General features: G+C 31.2%; 1 protein-coding gene across 5 annotated transcripts in view; it reads right to left on the bottom strand.

Moving 5' to 3' along the window:
* Positions 1-21,983, bottom strand: part of LOC144838566 (formin-binding protein 1-like) — a 33,887-nt gene extending 11,904 nt beyond the window's left edge. For 2 of the 5 annotated variants that reach the window (XM_078693978.1, XM_078693981.1), the window contains exons 1-10: positions 21,858-21,983; positions 15,891-16,006; positions 15,650-15,703; positions 14,085-14,295; positions 11,558-11,662; positions 11,140-11,268; positions 10,500-10,646; positions 9,850-10,077; positions 7,561-7,620; positions 4,800-4,811 (exon numbers count right to left, since the gene is read on the bottom strand). In XM_078693978.1, the coding sequence (XP_078550104.1) occupies positions 4,800-4,811; positions 7,561-7,620; positions 9,850-10,077; positions 10,500-10,646; positions 11,140-11,268; positions 11,558-11,662; positions 14,085-14,295; positions 15,650-15,703; positions 15,891-16,006; positions 21,858-21,887 (1,092 nt within the window). In that variant the 5' untranslated portion in view covers positions 21,888-21,983. Of the gene's footprint in view, positions 1-4,799; positions 4,812-7,547; positions 7,621-9,849; positions 10,078-10,499; positions 10,647-11,139; positions 11,269-11,557; positions 11,663-14,084; positions 14,296-15,649; positions 15,704-15,890; positions 16,007-21,857 lie in introns of all 5 variants that reach the window. The other 3 variants (XM_078693979.1, XM_078693980.1, XM_078693982.1) reach the window with 3 other exon arrangements.
* Positions 21,984-23,488: the final 1,505 nt, after the last annotated feature.

Genomic DNA, 23,488 nt, shown 5'->3' with positions numbered 1-23,488 from the left:
AATCACGAACACTATTTTAAAATTGACAAAACTTTTTGTGAAAAACATTCTAACTAACAATTGATTACTCACCATGGAAACACAATTCCAGTCGAACGGAACAAAGCCGGAACGAAAGAAAATTATCATCAAAATTAGCAACAAGAAAATAATGATGAGAATTATAATTACAAGTAATTTGCCTTGTTTTCATTTATTTTCCAGCAAAATTTTATCATTTTAGTGCTTTCGAAAAATTCTTTAAAATGCAAAATTAGCTCTTCTTTTTAAGGATATAGAAAAATAGAGTAAAACAATTATTTTTAATTCCTTTGTTTTCTTGCAATTTTGAAACTTGAAAGTGATTTTTATTTAATAGCTTTTTAGTAATTTGGAGTTACATTTTAGTTAATTTGATTACAAGCTGCATTAGACTTTGCTTTCTGACATATTTTAAAATGTGATAATGTATAAATTTGCACTGTCAGCTTTTATTTAAATCTATAGTATAATTAGTATAAACAATGAAAAGAAAATGAATTTGAAATGTTTCAAATGTTTCAATTTATTAATGATTTAAATAATTTATTTAGGCGAATTTAAATTGAAAAAATGTAAATATTAACTTTGTAAAATGGATTAGTAATTATAAAAGGTATATTATTATTATTGATAAAATAACAGTAAAAAGTTTATTATTTATCCATATATTTATGCATGATAAATGTTAATAATGTTGTTAGTTCTGAATGTAGGAACAAATATTAAAATGTATGGTTCATACTAAAAGGTCAGTAGAATGAAATGGGGAAATATAATTTGAAAGAAATTTAAAAATTATTATGTAGAAAATTTCCACTTACAAATTTCTGATTGGTAATCCAAGAAAATTAACATGTGGGAAGAAATGCAAAATAATGTTAAAATGTTTATTTTATTTTTATTCAGATATAAACATTCATTATTTACATTGATATGACCTTATGTATTGAGGAATTAATAACAATAATACCTAAAAATCTTCCACCACCAAAATGATATTAACAACGGCGGTGTTGGTAGGACCACTTACCTGGATAAACCAACTTTGGCTTATTCATCTTATAAGGAAAACCCTCATAAGCAAATGGAACATTCTGCCATTCTTATTCTAATATAAATTCAAAAACCCATATTTTCAATACGCGAATTGCTCACAGGATTTCCAGAAAAAAATATTTCTGAGTCCCTATTAGTATTATGCGAAGATGAATAGGAGTTTATCCAGGTAATAATAAATATTAGTGAACACAACAATATTCACATGGTGGTGTACTACTGTAATAAATGTGTAAAACTAATGAAATATAGTTAGTTTTCCATCAATACTATTTTACAAACTTAAAATGTTAGCAATGTGATGTAATAATAAATTGTGTTGGAATATGAAACAATTAAAAGCACTGTTGAGAAAACAAGTCGACCAAAACGTTAAAAATAAAACTTTATAATAAAAAGAAAGTGGGACGACGACAATTTGAATGATCAACAGAGACGTGGCAAATACATGCTCCAGTTTGAAAAGGTAACTCACAAAATTGTATGTTATCGATGAATTAAAAACTGACAATGCCAATAAAACCAATTAAAACGTCTAAACTGAAAGCAAACTAATACACAGAATATCAACAAATGAAACAGTTTTATGATTTTCAGAAAACCAAATTTTGAAACTGAAACTTGTAAGGTGATATTAACGATGACACTGAGTGTGAATGAAAACATGTTACAAAATATCAATCACTGATTTACATTACAATATGTATTAGTACTGACACTACTAATTATAATATAAAGAGGAAGATTACTACTAAGTTAGGGAGACATTGCAATGGGAAGAGGGAGATTTATACTAAGTTAGGGATACATTGTAATGAGAAGAAGGAGATTTCTACTAGGTTAGGGAGACATTAAAATGGGAAGAGGGAGATTTATACTAAGTTAGGGATACATTGTAATGGGAAGAAGGAGATTTCTACTAGGTTAGGGAGACATTGCAATGGGAAGAGGGAGATTTATACTAAGTTAGGAAGGCATTGTAATGGGAAGAAGGAGATTTCTACTAGGTTAGGGAGACATTGCAATGGGAAGAGGGAGATTTATACTAAGTTAGGGATACATTGTAATGAGAAGAAGGAGATTTCTACTAAGTTAGGGAGACATTGCAATGGGAAGAGGGAGATTTATACTAAGTTAGGGAGGCATTGTAATGGGAAGAAGGAGATTTCTACTAGGTTAGGGAGACATTACAATGGGAAGAGGGAGATTTCTACTAAGTTAGGGAGATATTAAAATGGGAAGAGGGAGATTTCTACTAAGTTAGGGAGACATTGCAATGGGGAAGAGAGAGAGTTCTACTAAGTTAGGAAGACATTTCAATGGGAAAACAGAGATTTCTACTAAGTTAGGGAGACATTGCAATGGGAAGAGATATTTATACTAAGTTAGGGAGACATTAAAAAGGGAAGAGGGAGATTTATACCAAGTTATTGAGACATTACAATGGGAAGAGGAAGATTTCTACTAAGTTATGGAGACATTGCAATGGGAAAACAGAGATTTCTACTAAGTTAGGGAGACATTACAATGGGAAGAGGGATATTTCTACTAAGTTAGGGAGACATTGCAATGAATTCTCAAATGTTAGAACACATTAAATTTACCATTTTTCTAATGCTAAACAATGTTTAGCACTTCTTAAAAGTGTATTATGTGATTCAGTTTGATGGAAAAATGTCCTAACTATTACAAATTCATGTGTCCAGTACGGTTAATAAATGTTTGACAACAAATTAAAATGTTCATACAAGCATGCATTGAAAAATGCAACGTTCTAACAATATCAAATGATAACAAATTCTAAAAAAAAAAAAACAAACTAGATCTACAGTAGGTAAACATACAATTATAAGCATATAAAATGCAAAGAACTTTCAACACATTTTCTGGCAGTAAAGTTTACATAAAATCACAGCATAATTTTTAAGATTGTAGAAACAAGACAAGAAAACAAAGCCATTGCAAACAATCAACGTAATGTAAACTACATAACTAAACAAAACAAAAATGCTTTACTTTCTATAGACACAAAGCAAGCAAAACGTTAAATTTGCCAGCTGATTAATTACAAATATGAAGCAGTTATTTAGCAATATACTTTGTTCATGCTTGACACATGAAACCAGAACTGATACGATTGAATGAGAATAAACAATCGCACATCGCAAACATGCAACGATCGCACAACATCGCAAACATGCAACGATCGCACAACATCGCCAACATGCAATGATCGCATAAACATAGAGACTTTAACAAGTATTCCTGTTCCAGTCACAATATAATCACAAAAGAAACTAGATTTGCAACGATCGCAACATCGAAAACATGCAACGATCGCAAAACATCGCAAACATGCAATAATCGCAAAAACATAGAGACTTTCACAAGTATTCCTGTTCCAGTCACAAAATAATCACAAAAGAAATAAATAAAAGAAATGTAAATATTCTAAAGTAAATAATAAAATGTGACTTTAAAAAATTAAATATTTTCTATTAAAAAAACAATGAAAAATAAAAGAAACAAACTAATATGACAGAATTTAAAAAGTAATAAAACAAGACTTTCACAAGGTTTTCTGTTCCAGTCACAAAAATAATCACAAAAAAACAAAATATGTTTAAAAAAATGTGAAATAATACACAGGTACAAAACTATATCACTGAAACGATCTCAATGGCCTCAACAAACTAGGGCCTACTAGTACGAATTCAAAGTATGTTAATAATGAGATTCAACTTTATGTTGATGAAGAATCAAGAAATAACAGGTTACTATAAACTAGAAACTAAGCACACATTTAAACAATATCTAGTCTGGGACTTACAAAACCAAAACTAAACAATTTAGGTGTAATCTGATGGTAAAGGACATACACAAATAGTAATTCCAGAATGTCCCAAGGAGTTAAACTGTTTCATAGTTTTTATAAAGAAAAAAAATTGCTTGAGCTTCTTGATTTTAGCTGCATTTTATAAGGTTACAATTATGCATTTTTACACACAGGCTGCAACATAAGACTTCCCCTACTATAAACAAATTATAACCATGGGTATGGCCCTCTCAACTGTTACCTTTTCATTTTTTTAAATCTGGTTGTATTGCCACAAATGGCATTTGAATTTTGTCTTTCTAAATCAGATTTATTTAGATGTTAACATGGCAAGCCAAAATATTAAACTGATCAATGAACAACCACATAAACGTTTTTAAACCTTTTTTGACGATAGTAAAAGTTTTTTGTCGGAAAGATTATTTAAAAGCTAGTTAGTAAGATAGCAACAAGGCTTCAAAGCATCCGCTGTGTGTTTAGATTGTTAGGCCTATAGCACGATGTCTTTCAAGCAAGCACTAAACAAAGCTCCTCCACCAGCCACACATAAGCACACATACTAAGTATCATTTCAAAGATCTGCCTACCATTTGGCATGTTATTAAATTTAATCACTGTATATGCATAAAAAACATAATTTATGTTCAATGCAACATAAACTTATAGTAGGATTTTATTAAAGAAGTTGAAGCCAGTAAAACTTGTAAGTCCAACAAATATATTTAAAATAAAATAACTGTTTTTGTTTTATTTTAGCAATGACATAAGAACTTAAGTTAATTATTACCATGCCAACAAAGTAAACATTACTCAAAATGTATAAAAAACTAAAATACAAACAGAAAACAAAACAATAAACAACACATGGCCACAGTGCTCAACTGACCTTTGATTTGAACTGTTTCATAGAAAATAAAAAGAATTTTAAAAGAATTATTATAATTGCGGATTTAACCAAAATATACTAATAAGTTATACCTTAAATTAAATAACATAATCAAATACATGCAGGGTAATTATGATTTTCTTTTTTTAAAGAGAATATAACATTATTTTACTGAAAAAGACAGTTGGTTTTTCTTGCCCAGATTTTTAGGAAGAATAGAATATTGAGAAAATAATCAGATTTAAAAAAACTACCTCTATGACTCACTAACTAAACATTTCAGATTTTTGTTATTACTGAAATATAAGATTAATCTATCGACAGACATTAGTAATGAGCACATACTGAAACGTAGCAAAGTCAATGATTTTCAAATGTACACACATAAATTTGAGTTAATAAATATAGCTACTACTCTAATATCTACTTGTTTAACTATCTTCTCTTAAAGGTATGGATGGATTGGTAGATGGAGGGTCCATTATAGTTAGTATGAGATATGGTATGGATTGGTAGATGGGCCCAGAATGGTTAATAATATGGTAATTGTTTGTTAAGTTTAAAAGCAGTGATACAGTAAGGAGTTTCAAAGCATAATAATCTTTAATGTATAGGTGTATTTGACTGGTCATTCGCAAACACCTCCCAGTGAGCTTCTACCAGTGAGCTACTCCCAGTCAACGGCGAAGTGTTTGAGGAGATAAATCTGAGGTTTATCTCCTCAAAACATCCCAGTCAAATACGCTTTATTTCCCAACATGCAAGCAGTAAGCTTTACCAATTTCGGAAAAAAACAAACTGAAATTTGTACATATTTGCCAGAACACTTTTACTGTAGGCCTGTCAGAAATGATCTGTTGTCGCTAAACACAAATGTACAGTACGTCTGTCTAAATTTTGAGATGCATGCTGGGAAATTAGTCATCATTCTGGAACTCCCTATTATTATCCAAAGTTAGAATACCAGCTACCAGTAAAAATGCAGAGCTAGTTCTACAGTAGAAAAGTTACTAATTGCTTTGATAACATAGACAAATGCACTCTGATATGAAAAATCAAGACTACAGCATTTTTGTTTAAATTTCATACGCGAGCCACTCGCAAATTACAGGATGGATAAAATATTTTATAATTTATACTACAGTCGTAGCCACGAGCACAGTTATTTTCCAAGCGACCACTTTTTGAAGCATTTGACAATTCCTGTGACCTGCACACAGATTGTTCCATTTTCTTGTGGCTATATCACTGATTGCGCATGAAAACTAAGTCTCATTTGAGGCTTAAAAAGAGTTGTGAGTTACAACCCTGTGACTAGGTCAGGATTGAACCATGGACCTTGTGGATTGGAAGGCAAGCATGTTAACCACCAAGATACAGCTCCATACTACTGTATGTGATTATAGTAATTCCATAATTTCTTTTAACAAAACCTCATTTTACAGTGAGAATATAAAGTATTCTCAAATATAAATATAGTAGTAGTTAGCTTCCATACAGAGTGCATGTCTAGAGTTCCAAAGAGCCAAGAAGAATACCCATGCAAATCTCTTGCTGTAAACAATATTAAATTAAAGGAAGACAATTAGAAGTATTCAACTAAACCCTTGCCAATAATGCATGCAAAATGTACTGCTCTCTGAAATAATTCAACTAAGCAAGTATGCACCATATGGAAACTTGTTAGTGCCAAATTTTATACACAGCAAAATGGGGTACCACAAGAATTTTAATTTTTTATTTTATTTGTTTTTTTAAATTAATAGATGTAGTATTTTTTTTTTATTGAAATTGTTGCACTTTCAAATTTTTATTTCTAAATATGCAAAATTTAGAAACTTGTTAGTGCCAAATTCTATACACAGCAAACGGGTACCACAATAATTTAAATTTATAATTTTAGTTGTAAAAAACGTGTTGTTTTTACTAATAGTTTTTAAGGTTCTTACATCGTTGATGAACAATCTAAGTTAGCATACTTTGAATTGAGAACAATACATTGAAAGCAATTGACTTAATTAAATTCCATCCCTATGATAAGATCTGGAGGGATTTCATGCTAGTGGCAATGAGGGTTTAGACGAGGGAAAGTAAGTAAGTTAAGTGGGAAAAATTCAATGAAATTTATCTGTCAATAAAGTGTAGTTGTGAGTGGATACCATACACACACAAAGCACCAAGTTATTTAATAACATTCGCTTCATGCTCAAAGTTTCTAAATGCTTCACATTATTATCTTTGGTCATTTTTTGATCAAATATGTATGGAAATTTGTTGCAGTGTAATTGTGTCTTGACCTTACCAGGTACACATTTGTACACCTGGGTGGAGAGAGGCAAACGTAAGTAAATGTCTTACCTAAGCAAGCAATGTTGACGAGCGTTGGATTCGAAATCATGATCTCATAATCAATCAATCTCTCAGATTGTAATTTTAGAAAATTTGCTTTTTTAATTTAACCCGATTCATGCATGTAAACTATTTATTAAAATATTAATAATAGATACATTTTAACTGGACGCAACTTTAAAGAAGTAATTGTTTCTAATTAATGTTAGCTTATTTTCAAACAAGTTATTGGTACTTTTTTGTGTGGGTATGGTATGTGTGTCGTGGGGGAAAATGTGACACCTACTGTACATGTGCAAAATGCAAACAAACAAGTGTCATGACAACCAGCTGCTAACAATACAACCTCTGACATTGACAAAATAAACAATAACAAGAAAACACAAACAGGCTTAGTAGTAGCACACAATACCTTTCTCCTAAATGAAGATTTCTGTAGAATTCTATTTTTGCGATCGGGACTATCTGTATCCTGTATGATGTAGTGACACACAGAAAGAAAAGGCAATGGAATGTTAAAAACATGTACAACAGGTTTCCCTCCAACATTTACATTTTTTCTAACGACATGAAGTGATAATTTTGCCAATTTTTGTCTTCTTTTGTTACCAATTAAAATCTAAGCTATGTTTATTCTCCATGTGAAAGTAAACAATGTTGTCAGTTGAGTGTCTGAATTGTTCAGAAAGTCTTGAACTACGGTAGGGAAGGGGAGTGGTCATTAATCGGAGATCTTCCCCAAAGCCTTGGATTTGGAGATTACATATATATAAGAGTTTCTGGTTTAGTTTAGAGACTCTCAAATTGGACGGGGCATTAATTGGAGGGAGACCTGTAGGTGCGAATAAAATAAATATATTTATTGCTAAAAAGCTGAAATGAAGGTTGTGAATAAAACAAAACATTAAATAATAATATACATACTATATAGTTTGATTAATGATGGTCAATATTAAAATAATATATTTGGTTATATAACCACTGATTTAAAGCTCTTTCTACACTATCAAACTAGATGGTACATGTGATGTGCCCAAATATGGTAGTGATATTCCCAAATATGCAGTATGGTAGACATCACCACATTTTTTTGTTACATAAAGTTTGATAGTGTAGACAGAGCTTAAGCATTATTTAAAATATTTTGAGGGTGCCTGGAGTGCAATGCAGTTGCAATTTCATTTACCCGGGTATGTTGGTGACCTACCAAGTTAGTGATTGGTCCATGAAGACAACTTACCCGGGTAAATAACCCTGAACACGGCACCATAATACCTGAATGCAATCTTTATATTACGTGGTGCGAGTAGATTAAGCCAAACAGTATATATTACAATTATTAATTTTATAAATAGCAGTATATATAAGATAATAAAAGTTGTTTTGAACAATAATATTATGAAAAGAGATTGATTTTTCATGCAAAAATACATATGCGATTTTTTGTTAGAACATTTGGGAAGTTATAAAAATATAATATTTCTACAAAGTAATTCATTTTAGAAAGGTTATTATAGACAATCAGAAATATTAACAGAAATAATTTTAAAATTTCTAATGACTATTTAAGCATATTCTAACAAAATTTACTCTAATATACTTGAAGCAAATCAATTGGTATTTATATTTATATTGCCATAAATGTTAAAAAGTTAGAAATTGGAAATAGTATTCAGTTCACTGGTGTGAAATCGTTTGCATTGTTTAATATAGACTTTAGGTAATTATGTAGTGTAATTTATTTATGTGACTTTAAACAAGTATAGCAAAGTTTGGCACTAACAGACAGTAAGGCCAGCTGTCGTGTTTCACATATACACAGTATAGAACATGTACATGTGAGGACAATAAACTAATAAATTTGTTAAGCCACCAACCAAATCACTGTTCTGCCAAATGCTATTACCCATTTGGGGTTTATATTCTTGGTATGTCCGTACTTTGGAAACCACTATAATTTGAAAATTAAAATCTCATGCTTTTAATTTCCTATCAAGTCATGTCACGTCACATGGTATACAAAGTAGGTGCTAATACTTTGTTCATTTTCTTAACTAGTATAAGAAATATTCACAAGGATTTAACAGTATAAAAGGGAGTGATTGATATAGTAATAACAGGTAAACAAAAGAAAATAATAAAATATGGAACAGGAATATAACTTGTGAAATATTTATTTATGAATATTCATGACCAGTTATAAATATTCACGAGTATTACAAATACCAGGAAGACAATCTATTTAATCAATAACACTTACCAAAACATTCCACACAACAAATATTTACATAATATTTATGATAGTATAAATAAAGATGCTAGTTACAACTTAAACATTGACATAAAAAATATTTCCTCAATCATCAAGTTGTGATAGCATCTTTTTTTATAATCAGCTCTGGGCCAATGCATTGTGCACTTTTTCATAAATGATGTGGTTTAGGAACACTGATGAGTATAAGTATAAGTCCAATTATTTATTTTGGTATTATCTGTGATTTATTTACTATTGCAATGCAATACTCAATTTGGTACAGAGGCTCTATACCCAAGTCAAGCTCAATCAACCAGACTAACCTTCAAAACAATACCAGCCGTATGACTGTGCTTATACTTAGTTTAACACAGTAAAACATATCACAAGTGATAGTACTATAAACATGACTTTTAAGATGCAACGAAAAAAAAAACAAGTACATACCTTTTTACTGAATAAACCAATTTTTCGTTTATTTTTCTTAGCTTTACCAGATATAGTACCACCACTACTACCATTGCTAGGTGTGACTGGAATCTCTAATTCAGATGAGATTGAGTCTGTATCAACTGGCTTAGGGTGATGTCCAGCCTCTACATCCAGATCTTCAAATGGTATATCTCCCGGCGGAACATAACCGGATTTATATTTGTCTGTTACCATGACGGAATCCTACAAAAAACATAAATGAATGTTATGAACATGAGTATTTATTGGTTGAGTATAATTTTCACCGCAAAAAAGGCATTGGAAATATGCACACGTATTGGCATAAATTGAAATGGTACTCTAAGAAGGTAATGCTGTGCAATATGAACCTGATTTTAACATATTTTAGAGGGGTGTTCAATGAAAATTTATACTTTTCGAGTAATATCTCGCTCTGCGAAGAGAAAGGACTATTGTTGGTTTATCCAGGTAAGCTAGGCACTAAATAGACTTTAGATTTTTATTATGGTTGTTATGCTTGTGCTTGCCTTTTTGTGTACTTTTTGAATGTTTTTTTTAAATCTTTGTATACCACAACCAAATGAATTTCACCAGAGTTTTGGATAATATAGTTTTATTGAATTGAAATGGCAAATGCAACTTACTGTACTTGGTTTGATCTGTTCTGCTTCTTGAACCATAGCTTCTAGACACTTGACTAAAATAGGATTCACGTCATTTTGTGATATTGAAAACTTCTTGTAGAACTCACCCAGCGATCTGGTTCTTTTTTCATCCATGTCTTGCATTTTCTGTGTAGAAATTATTATTATTATTTTTCTTAAAGAGTTTGTAGTGTAGAGATTATTATAAATAAATCAGGCATTGAGAAACTAAGTGAATTACTTGGCAAAACACAGGAGGTGTGCTATTTCATATCTCAGCCTCAGCTTCAGATACATCCGGACAATCAGAATAAACACAGAAGCGTGTCCATATCAACAATTTTTAACCTACGTATGGGTGCCACAAGTGATTGACCAATCATGTCATAGTGGATCATTCATTTTATTTCTCTATTAGCCATATAAATACAAAAATATACAGTTTGATAAGGAAAGGAATAACTACAGTTTAAAATAAAACTTTGACCCATGTGACGGTTACTCCGTAATCATCTGAACGGTTGCTTGTGATTCGTCAATTCACAGCACAAAAAAACTTACAGGATCTCGCAGGATTTTTAACTTGCAGCTATGGAATTGGTAGAATACTACAAATGGTAGAAAATAAAACAAAACAAACCTGGAAAACAGCTGGCATGTTTGTAAAATAATGTTCCTTCTGTGCTGTATTTGTTTTCTGTAACTGTAGTATGTAGTCATTCTTACTGTCTTCTCTCAGCTGATTTTTTGTATTCATAATGCTTTTTAACTGAAAGTAATACAGTGATAATAGATTGATAATCTTTTGACATGAATTTTTAACAGTCGACAAGATTTCCAGTTTTAAATTTCTTCCTCTACCCCTTTGCAGATTGTGAAGACAAACCCGTAGCCCTTTTCAAAGACCAGCAGCGAAAGTGCAAGTAAATCGCCTACTGTAACTCATGATTTTTTGGCCAATCCTAGCCAGCATCTTTACATTTACTAGGCTAGGACTAAATCTATCATTTCTTCAGTCTGCAAAAATCCTGGCTACGGGATTGCAGTACATGACTTACCCTTTCTACGGCAGCTTTTGTTTGATTCGGGTCATTATCAGCCCGATTAAATGCTGCCTTGGCCTGCTCGAATGCTTTGTGTGCTTGCTCATAATGTTTCTTCACCTGAAAACAACATAACGAAAATCATTATTAGTGTATTGAAAATATCCATACAGGTTTATAAATCAACATGAACCATAATTGTATGATTCAGTAAATTTTAAATCACGCAGTCAAAAAAGTATGTAATTGCACTCTTTTGTAAAATAATTGAATACTGTACTCTTTCAGTATATACCCAGTAACAAATTATATTAAAACTATTTGAGAAAAAAGTTTATTAGTTTTAATCCCTGTGAACAACAATAATTAATAGATTGACTGTTTTCAGTGTTGATTTCAAACAAGTATCTTGTAGTATCAATCCCATTCCATAATTTTGGACAAATTCATTTTCGTCATCATTAAATAGTTTTTGATAAACCTGATTACTCATATACCTAGAAAGAACATTTGGGTAGGTGATTTAAAAATCCTTTTGCAATGTAATTTCCTTGATATCGATAGACAGTATAAAAGTGATATCAATCTTTCTATCTAAATATACAAAACAAAACTACTGATTTGAGACTATTATAACCATCAATCAAATTATATTATGATGCAAGGCAGACCAGGAAGTAAATGCTCAACATTAACAGTTTAATAACTCAGTCATTTTTAAATTTCCAAAAATTATTAAATACCATAATGGTATAAATCCATAAACAGGTACTATGTAAAGCTACCTTATGGTATACTGTAAAGACACACTATGGTTTAAAGTTACCATACTACTAAGACAGCCCTATGGTACTACTTATGTAGGTATAACCTAACCACAGGATATGTATAGGCCTCACATAGGGCCACCCTAGTAAAGTAAGTAAACACGATGATGTACTGTACAGTCATCTCTTCCAACCTCTCTGAAAACTAGAAACTCTCCTAATAGCAAACTTTTCTTGACGACCAAATAGTCACAAATTTCTTTTTACCATTAAAAACACATTCCGAATACCAGAATTTCTGGAAAACCAGACATATTTTGCCGACCCAAAGGTGTCCAGTATTGGAAGAGTTGACTGTATTAGTTACATGGCGTAGCTTATACTGGAGCCAGTTCTTTCATGCATGTCTTGTCAACTTAACATCTATAATATTGATTAGAAAGCATAATACCATCATCTAATGTAATCTCTTGTCTCCAGATTCATCATTATCTAAACTAGCAAATCTTTCATCCACGCAAATCAAACACTAGAAATTGATTAAGTACTTTACACAGTACCACTATCTATCTATCCTAGATTGTGGGTATTTTTTTATATGTCTACATTTATGAATTTAAAAAAAAATTGATATTTGGCCTGATGTGTAGACTTAATTCAAGTAAAAATGTTTTAGTATCAATGATTATAGACATGTGTTATATAAGTCAAAGATGCTGATCCTGAGATGTCTTGTCTTGTAGTAATTGGTCAGTACAGTTAATTTTTTTGTAAATTTATTTCTAATTCTACTTTGTATGGACCAGCGAATCCGAAAAAAACGATTGAATGAATGCACGAATGAATGAACCTACAGTACTGTATTTATTTAGACTGAATCGTAAGTTTCGTACAACAAGCATACTGTACATAATTAAAATTAATTTATTAATAAAATTTATTCATATTTTATTTCTGATGAAGATTATTAATTATATGAAGATAATTAATATCGCAATATTTAAGCCTATTACGATGGCATATTTCAATCCTTGGAATGTTGTTGTATTTTAAACCTTTGCACATGAAGTTGAAATAGTGTACTACCATTCAGTTTAGTTATTGTTGCCATAATGAAAAAAATGTGTGAATTTCATCAGCATCTTGTAACCACTTCTAAGAAGTGTATAATCAATATACTTGATTTTGAGTTATGGTAGATTCTAAGAATTACAGATACAGTATCAAGTTGTCTGAATTGTAGGCTTCAGAATCTAATTTAAAGGTGTACAAGGTGCTTTGTGATCCTATTCTGATATTAGGGACTTTACAAAACATGACACGACAGTTAGGGGAGGACGACGAATATCCTGTGTTCGCTAGAGCGTAAATCATATACAGTCAACATAGCCGTTTTATTAGTTAAACGGAGCCTTGCATTCAAACGGTGCGCAGAATGTATTGCTTTTAACACAGCCATTTTAACCCAATAAAAATGTTATTTCATTAAACGATTAAATTTGAAGTTCAAATATTATTTAGGGTTTTGAAATTTCTACGTTTAAGTGTATAATTTGAACTGTATATTTAAGGTTACATGTATATTATTTCTAGTTGTTCTCCGTAAACAGAAAAATGGCAACTTTATCGTCTTAAAAAAAGTTAAGACGACGGAATTTCACGCTAAGCTTCGCCCACTTTGTTAAAGCTCTTGTATAAATTATTCATGAGCACCGTCCTGTATTTTCCCGTCGTTTTTTCGTAAAGTTCCTATTTAACTAGATATTTAAACATACCCTGTTGAGTGTATCTATTGAGTCTTGTAGCCTCTTCTCCTCCTTTTCTCCTTCTTTTATTATACCCTTTCTTTCTACTTTTAGTTCACTCCCTAACATCAATGCCTCTTTTGTGACCGTTGTTACTATATTCTCTGATATCGTTTCATGTTGTAACGCCACGCTGTTTAGTTCTTTAAGTAAACCAACGAAGGCTTTGGTGCACGTGAATCTAAACAAAACAAAAATTATTATTATCTGTGACGGGTGTGATAGTGATCTCCAATCAAAATCACTAAAGGTACAGTCTTAGCCTAAAGCTCTGTCTACTGTACACTATCAAACTTTATGTGACAAAAAAATGTGATGTGCCCATAAATGGACATGATGATGTCATATCACTACCATATTTAGGCACATCATACTTTTCTTGTCAAACTAGTTTTAGAGCTTTAGGATGGGTTCAATTCAATTATTTGACATATTCATACCCGTATCAAAATGTTATATCCATTTCTGCAATCAATGGTCGAAGGTCAAATTATAAGGTCAAAGTTTACAAAGAATATTCATAAAATACTGTTTGAAATATAGAGTTAGCTATTACTGTGTTTCATTTAATTGAAAAGTGAAAATGAAGTTTTTAATTGGAGGGGTCTTCAATTTGACAATCTGAATTATATATAGTTCAATAATTGACAAGGAAGTAGAGCAATAATTACAAAAGAATGAGCACTAAAATATGTCATCCTTCCTTTGTATGATTTTCTTGTGCCTGGATAGAAGATATGATTTACTTATCAATGAATAGTCATGCTTAGGCTTACTGGATCATAATACAAGCTATAGTTTATTTCAGATTAACTGCAAAAATGTTTAGTTTAGATAAAGCCGAATTTTCCACTAAGTGAATTTGTTTGCATGAATTCAATGTTTCGCAATGAAAGAAATCGTGCTACACTTTCCACTACAAGAGCGATAGCTACAATTTTCATTTCCATTATGTTGTCTGCTGAGCTTTTCGAACCACATGAGTACTCATGAATGCATATTTCCTGAGCTCTGATTGGTTGCGTAATTTTTCGCTACGCAAAACATAGAAACAATTTGAACTACTAATTTCACGGAAGCGAAAAACTCAAGGAACTAGAATTTGTGGCAGAGAAAGATTTAGAAGATGGAAACATTACATACGCATGCATATAAGCCAACGGTTGATTTGCAAACAGTAGTGGGAAACAGGCTTTACTTAAGTCTAACATACGGCCTTGTTGTTCACCAGCTCACCATCAGCCTTTAAATTATAGGGCGCTTTTGATTTAAGTTTAGAGTTTATGATTTTTCTTTTTCTGTTTATAAGTTTATTAATATGGATATTTCCGAAATAAAAAGAAATTGAATTGAATTGAATTTGCGACAAACTATGACCTAAACAGTGATGTGTCGGTCGTTTTGTCAAGAAAGAAAGTGATCCCAACTTATCTGTATGCGCATAATTAATCAACATGACGACCTCACTTGTTTACTATAGGTCGTTGCTAGATCCAAAGCTTCCTAATACCAACCTTTTAAGTTTGCATACTTACCTATTGTATGCTTCTTCATCTTTTTTAGAAGGCTGATATTTTTTGACTAGTTGTCTGAAATAATTAAACAAGTAAAATTAAATATATGACTAATGGTATTGTACTTCATTTTAAGACAGGGCTGAAAATTAACAGTCGTTCTTGTTATGGATAGAAAATGACAATCTTGATGAACATACAAATCAATAATAATATACTGTATAAACATTATGTGTATTAATATAATCAATATATTTCTTACTTAATTTTTCCAGCATATTCATTTTCTATGGTTTGTCTTTCTCGTGAAAAATTACAAAACTTCTGCAAGAACTCAATGCCTTTATCTGTATGTTTCTTTATGGGTTCAAATTGATCCTGAAAAGAGAGAAAATATCATGTACTGTACAACCATAAGAAATTGCAATTGGATTTATTGGCGAGTGAAGGAATGTACTTCAGAAAGCTACTCAATTATCAGTGCTGTATCACCACATACAGTATGACTGTTTGTGTAAAGTAGTATCTCCTACAAGGCACAGCATTTCATGTGTATGTGGCGTCTGCAATGTGTATGTGGTGCCTGCAATGTGTATGTGGTGCATTTAAAGGTTAGGGTCTATGATACAAGCATCAATGTGAAACATGTGTGATACTGTATCACAGAACTGTAAAATACAAAAGCAGATGGTAATGTACAGTACCATCAATATTCTTTAAACCATAAAATCAAGCAATTTATAGAATTATTTGTTTGGGTCAAAGGTCATATCCTACGGTCTATTAACTTCATCATAAAATTCACACTCATTAACTATGATAGTTAATGCTTAATTGAAGCTACCTCTGTCGATAATTGATGATGGATCCACACAATCGTTATATATAAAGTATTTATTTAGATCAGTTTTAATTATCTGATATTCGTTGTAAAGTCTATCCCCAAATAAAAAAATCAGTAATAAGCTTAACCTGACTGTGTTATAAAGTCTATCCCAAAATTGTAAAGAAAATGCATATTCTGTGTAAACAACAATACAATAATGACTCAGTAATAAGCCCACCCTGGGCTATTAAAGTCTATTACAACATTTTAAAGAAACTGGATATTCGGTCTAAACAACACTTATAATTATACAGCACAATACAGTACAATAATAAGCCCACCCTGGGCTATAAGTCCACATCCAAATTTAAGTTAGTTCCATGCAAAATGATACTTTGTACAAATTACAATCAAACATATCTAAATGGTGATGCTTTCATCTTTAAATTGAAACAAAAGTTTTTAAAAGCTTTAAGCTTAGTACAACATACTGTAAAGGTAATAATTAAATAATGAGGCAAGTTACTGTAGTAAAATATACAGAATTCAATTAGCAACAATAAACTGAGGCATTTGCTTTAGTTTATTATTGTGGTAACCCCAGAGTGTCTGTGTTAAATCAATGATATTCCTAATCTGATGATGAGTCACAGCTAAATACTTTGAGGATCTAATTATAAATTTTAATTATTTATCAATAAATCATCTCATTGAAACTCTAGCCACACCACGTAGATCTAATAATAAGCAGTCATTTTTTTTTTTTCGCTTTAATTTAAACTTTTTAATGTATCAGTAGAGCATCTTGCATACAGTACATTAATACAGTATTAATAATACTTAATTAGCCAAGTTTAATAAGTATATACATGTAAAGTAATTTATAAGGAGCAATTTAGTTTATCCTGTGAATTTAAATTTTAAAGCTTTGACCAGTTTTTAAGGTTTGTTCCAAGACGTTCGTTCTTCAGGAACAGTTCTATGTAACTATGCACGATTTGGGTAAGACCTTACTGTAATCACTCCCTGGCCCAAAATAATGTACAGTACATAATTGGTTCCTGCCAACATACAAATAATACATTTTATTAAAATGTCACTGATATAATGATGAAATATTGGTGTCATTTAGTCATTATTTCTGCTACACTTTCCTCATCATGAATTTCAAATCAACTATAAACATCTTTTGTATTTTTTCATCAACCATTGACCAAGTATAAAGTAAGTAAGCTACATTATTAGCTCGAGTCAATGGATCTTTGGAATTCTAATTCCCAATCACTATTATGGTAGACTCAAAGAGACAGATGTTGAATTCATAAATAACACCTCTTCTATTCTGACAAACATGGCTGTGATTTTTTCATACGCATCCAACAGCGAGTAACTCGACAATAACAAGATAGATAAACTATTTTAATTTATCATGCTTACTGTATACAGTAAACTAAGTCTCATTTGAGGCTTAGGGAGTGGAGTGGAGTCTACAGTAGCAATACTGTAGGTCAAAATTGAGCCCGGGACCTTTGATTGAAAGGCAAGCACTTTTAACCACCAAGCTACTGTATAGCTCCACTACAGTTACATACTGTACATTACTGTATGGTGAAATAAATAAATCATAAAACGAAATGCTAAAGAATCAATGCTTAAAATTAAATCCTCCTGGAGAAGTAGAAAAACACAGTACTAACATTAATGACTGTAACCAGAGGTGAGGCTAGAGTTCACCATGGCATCTGGACCACAAAATGATGGCTGTCACCCAATACATATTTGTACTAAAGCTATGTCTACTGTACACTATCAAACTAGTTTAACAAAAAAAAGTGTGATGTGTCCAAATATGGTAGCGATATTCCCAAATATGGTAGTGATATGACATCATTATGTCCATACAGTACAGTTGGTGTAGGTGTATATGGGCACATCACATTATTTTGTCACATAAAGTTTGATAGTGCAGACAGAGCTTTAGGTATTCGTATAATCAGTTTGATCATTAAAACATTTCCTTCTTGTTGGTACATCCTACCGAACCGGTCCAGGACACATAAAACATGAATTAGGGACTTTACCTACAATGTAATATCCGTATTGTATGATTACCTATTCATGACTACTGTGCAATAAATTAATAAAGTAACTGAACAGAGATAAAGATATAAAACAAATTACATCACCCAATGAACCAGGCACCCATGGCCCGGGCAATTTATTAATTATTTATTCAGACAAAAAATCAGAGACTTTACCTGGAAAAATATTGTAGTATAAACAAATTTGGGACGTTTCTAACCCTTTTTCTTGTTCCTTCTTAGACAAGATTTTAGAAATTAAATTTTGGCATTAAATTTTTTTTATGGCAGAGAATATTTTACAAAAATCGGAGGAAGAAAGAAAAAACACTGAATCAAGACCTTACAAATAGTAAATAAAGAATGAGAAATCCTAAAATAGAAAGTGATACGAAAAACTTAAGGAACCTCACAAGGAATGGAGCATACAGTACTGTAGTGAGATTAGTAAAAACAGAGAACTAACTATAAAAAACTTGTTTATACTATAAAACTTGACCATTAAGAGGTCTTCCAAAATCTCCAGTTTTCATGTTTAGGGAAAGTTGAGTACAGCAATTATATCTCAATGATACTTGTTACTACATGGCAGGTCAAACTCTAGTCTTGTTTACTTAACAATATCAAAAGTAAATAGACTTGTACCTCAAACTGAAGTACAATACCCTGAATGCAGTAGTTACCTGTAACTATCAAATAGGAAGATGTGGTGTTCTGAATATTTATATTTAACGAAGTACAGTAGACATTTGTATTAAATCATTAAGGCACAGATATTATAATAATCTACATTAGTTATTTATAATACCATAAATAATAATAAAAATGAATGCATTACAAATGACACAGTAACCCCTTCTTAGAACTCACTCAAATAAACCTACTGCCCCTGTGCTATTTATAGAGGTGTACATACAGTACACTCTTTTCAAGTTTTCTGTTACAAATATAGGAATCTCCTTTGTTGCCTCTTTGCTCCTAGAAGTGTATCCCTTATTGCCTCTCTGTTCCTAGAAATGTACCACTTATTGCCTCTCTGCTACTAACTGTAAAAGTGTATCCTTTGTTGCCTCTCTGTTCCTAGAAGAAATTTATCCCTTGTTGCCTCCCTGTTCCTAGAAATGTACCCCTTATTGCCTCTCTGCTACAGTACTAGATGTGTTTGCTGCCTCTGCCTCTGTTTAAATGTCAATGTTATCTCCTTGTACTATACCCAACTGTCTATCTAATTATCAAAATTTGTAGCTTTCCTTGATAATAATTTGACTACATGATTGATATTACAAGCAAATTATTATTTGATCGCCTCAAATGGGATAACCATTACAGTACTACTGTATGTATGTTACATGTTACAGGTACCAACCCTTTTGGACATACACATACCAATCACGAGGCTAGGTACTGTAGTTTTTTTCTTATGTAGTAAGACTAGAGGTGTATTGTTACAACTTGAATGGTGAAAATTACTGTACTTGAAACATTAGAATTATTGCCTGTATTCAAGTCTGTGAATGAGCTAGTACATTCAAGTCTTTGAATAAGTTCATACAGTACATTGAAGTCTGTGAATGAGTCATAATAAGGCAATGACCTTCAAGACAATTCTTTGAAATACATTTTAAAATAAAAAGAAGAGGACACAAGAAAATTACATAGTATTACTGTACTGTAACTTTTTAATCAAGGTCAACAGAGGTCATCTACTGTATACTTCCGTATGTCGGATAAGGAAGAGAAGTAGAACCATTAAAACAAGTACAATGGGAAATGACATCCTATTTGAATAGCATAATAAATATTTTATTTTAATTTGTATCTTTTTTTATTAAAATCTTGTACATAATAAAAGAAAAATAATATAATGCTCTATTTTAATCAAGGAAATAATGACTACGGCACAGGATAATGCAATAATGTTCTAATATTAGTACAGTAATTAGTAGAGGAAATATTGTGTACACTTTATAATGCACAATTTGTTTTTAATAATTAACAGTACAGTACACTTACATATGGTCATGATAAATGGTGCATATACAGTAGTACCACAGACCTCAAACGGAAATTTGGGGCATGGTCATATTTTAATCAGGGAGGCTGTATATATATATATTTTTGAAAGAATATTCCTGTGTTTATTAAAATTATGAACAGCACATTTAGTACATTTTTAAACTTTTATTAAGAAATAACAATTTAGTTAATATTCAGCCTTAATGCAAATTCATTAATTATTAACAAATATATTATTTTATTTCTATCTGAAGCTTAAATAAATATTAAATAACAGCAGCATAAATATATATTTTAAAATCTTCAATTGTTTTGCTGAGATAAAAATAAATTATTATAGTTTCATTGCTAATTAGTACAAAATATTAGTTTAGAAAATGTTTTTATTGATTCATAGGGTTTTATTTGAAAATGTATTTAAATTTTTATTTCTTTTTATGACTTTAAATGCGTTTCACTTTCAGTGTGATATGGCAGGCCTACAACTTAATGTATAAATATTTGTATTACTGCATGCGGATGCGGATGAGTGGAAAACAAAAAGGCAATACAGAGTAGAAACACCTACACGATAAAGAAGTTAATGTTACTACTGTACAAAACAATAGACAACCAGCACACCCCCGTCTCACCAAATTATAATATCCTCTAGCCCAGTCTTCCTACAATTTGCATTTTGTTAACCGTTAATCTACAGCAGTAGTATAGTTACAGACTTAGCTTAGGCCATAGAGATATTATAGTTCACTATAATATCTCTATGCTTAGGCTAAGCAAATAGTTTTAGTCTTGCCAAAATTGATTGGATGTTTATTTTACTAATAATAATTGTACTTATTCAATGTTATTAATTAAAGCTTGTTTCATTCCTGTACTGTACTTACTTAATGTTTACATTCCATTATATATATATAGACCTAACCAATAATTAATAACAACTTTTCTTAAATTAAATTTTCTTTTTCTTAGTTGTTGTTAATGAATGTTATGTTTAGGCCTAGCCTAAAATAACTTCCTAGCTTAGAGTAGTAGGCCTATCTAAAATATGCACCCATACAGCAGGCTTTTACAAAATTTACCAGACTGATGAATAAAAAATGTAAATATAAATATTTGACTTTTATCTTGCCAAGCCAAGCCGTATGTCTCATCACTAATGATTTGTTCCGGCTATCACAACGGTACAAATTAACCTCGGCTAGGCGTTGAGTTTCTCCGACAACATACCAACAAATGGGATAGGCCTGTGTTTTACAACATCAAACAACGCCATTACGAACAGTATGATGTTAATTTTTATACCTACCCATAGTTCAGAACCCCATGAAGTTGTCATAGTTCCTGGTTTATTAAAAATACATGAAACTGCTGTAAAAATTCAAATAAATTTCCAATAAAATATGGAGAGCCTACTCCCTTTTATCAATAATATAGGGCATGTATTATAAATTTGCATTGTGGGTTCGTGGTCTCTTTGCAGACGTTATAAGACAACCGTTTACTTCCGGATGGAATAAATCCGGTGTGTGGTTAATTGTCCTTTGTTAAGCCTACACACTTGACTTTTCGACGGTATTTAAATGTTTTTTTTACATTTTATCACATTTTACAAATAAGCAGCAAATTTCAATAGGTATTTGTTGATTAATATATTCGAGAATAATTGTACAAGCCTTTACTATACGATACGATACGAGGAAAGTTTATTGCAATTTCAAAATACATTAAAATTGAAGTTTAACCAAAATAAATATGTAAAACTATATAAATCGTATGCATAAAAATATAAGTAATTTAAAAAAAATACATATACATCTATATACTATATAAAGGGCCGGACAAATTAAAAAGGCCTTTGCTAGATTGGAAGGCCTAATACTTTGTTATATGCCTATTATTAGAAACTTTTTTAAAAGTTTGGACTCGACATCAAACAAAAATTACCATAACCATTAATTGTTTGATCGTTAAAAATTGCTTTTATTGCAATCTTATATCGATTGGATATTACAATAAATACAATACATAAACATTTTAAAAGTTTAAAACATTCTTTGCAATATAAATAAAAAACTAAAAAGAAACTTTAAACTATTCTTAAATTAATTAGGTCCTAATTTAAGGAGACAAAAAAAACAATTGTTTTAAAATCAGCCCAGTAACAAGCATGGCTGCAAACTATGTCACAGTGACTTAAGTGGTATGTGGGTTACAAGGATGTAGGAAGGAAACCAGCAAGGAGGATTCCAGTGAATGACGTTATTCCACCGATGACATGTAGGCCTATAGGCCTAAGTGGGACTATAATACTTTTATACTACTTTTATAGATTTTTCTTTTTTCTTCAAAATCAACATTTTAAAATTGTGTTTTTAGTTTTTCGCAATGCGCCTTTAGGAAGTTATATTCAAGAGGACGGAAGCATTATGAAACTGTATCACGCGGAAGCTTATCTACTACGGCTGAAATTGGGTATTTGGAACTCAGACTGGGCATGCGCAAACCCCAAAGTACGTCTGGAAGAAGAGAGTCTATGAGACTATGCAGACAGTAGTCAATTGTTCAATGTTCATTAAACAATGTTTTTTTTTGTTTTTTCGTCAATTTATCATTGTCAAAACAATCCTTCCTCTATGGTTAATGTTTTTGTCGAAGGGTGTGTATAGATGATCTGAAGAATTATTAAATAGAATATCAATTTTTTTTAAAAGGATCATAATGAAGAACAATTAAAACTGTTACGTTAAAATTAAGTCGAGTGGTGTTTTTGTAAGGAATATATCTTGTTAATTTATTCATGTATTCATTTATAGATGCTGATTTTTTTCAAGTTCAAGTTTATTGTTTCACACAATACAATATACAATATAATACAGAACATAAATAAAGTTATCCGAGATTGAACCAGGAACCTACAGTAGTAGGCCTATTATATAT

Source organism: Antedon bifida, chromosome 3, assembly GCF_963402885.1.
Source record: "Antedon bifida chromosome 3, ecAntBifi1.1, whole genome shotgun sequence".
Lineage (NCBI taxonomy): Eukaryota > Metazoa > Echinodermata > Crinoidea > Comatulida > Antedonidae > Antedon > Antedon bifida.
The sequence above is the reverse complement of the archived record's forward strand: the minus strand, read 5'-3'. Positions and strand labels throughout refer to the sequence as shown.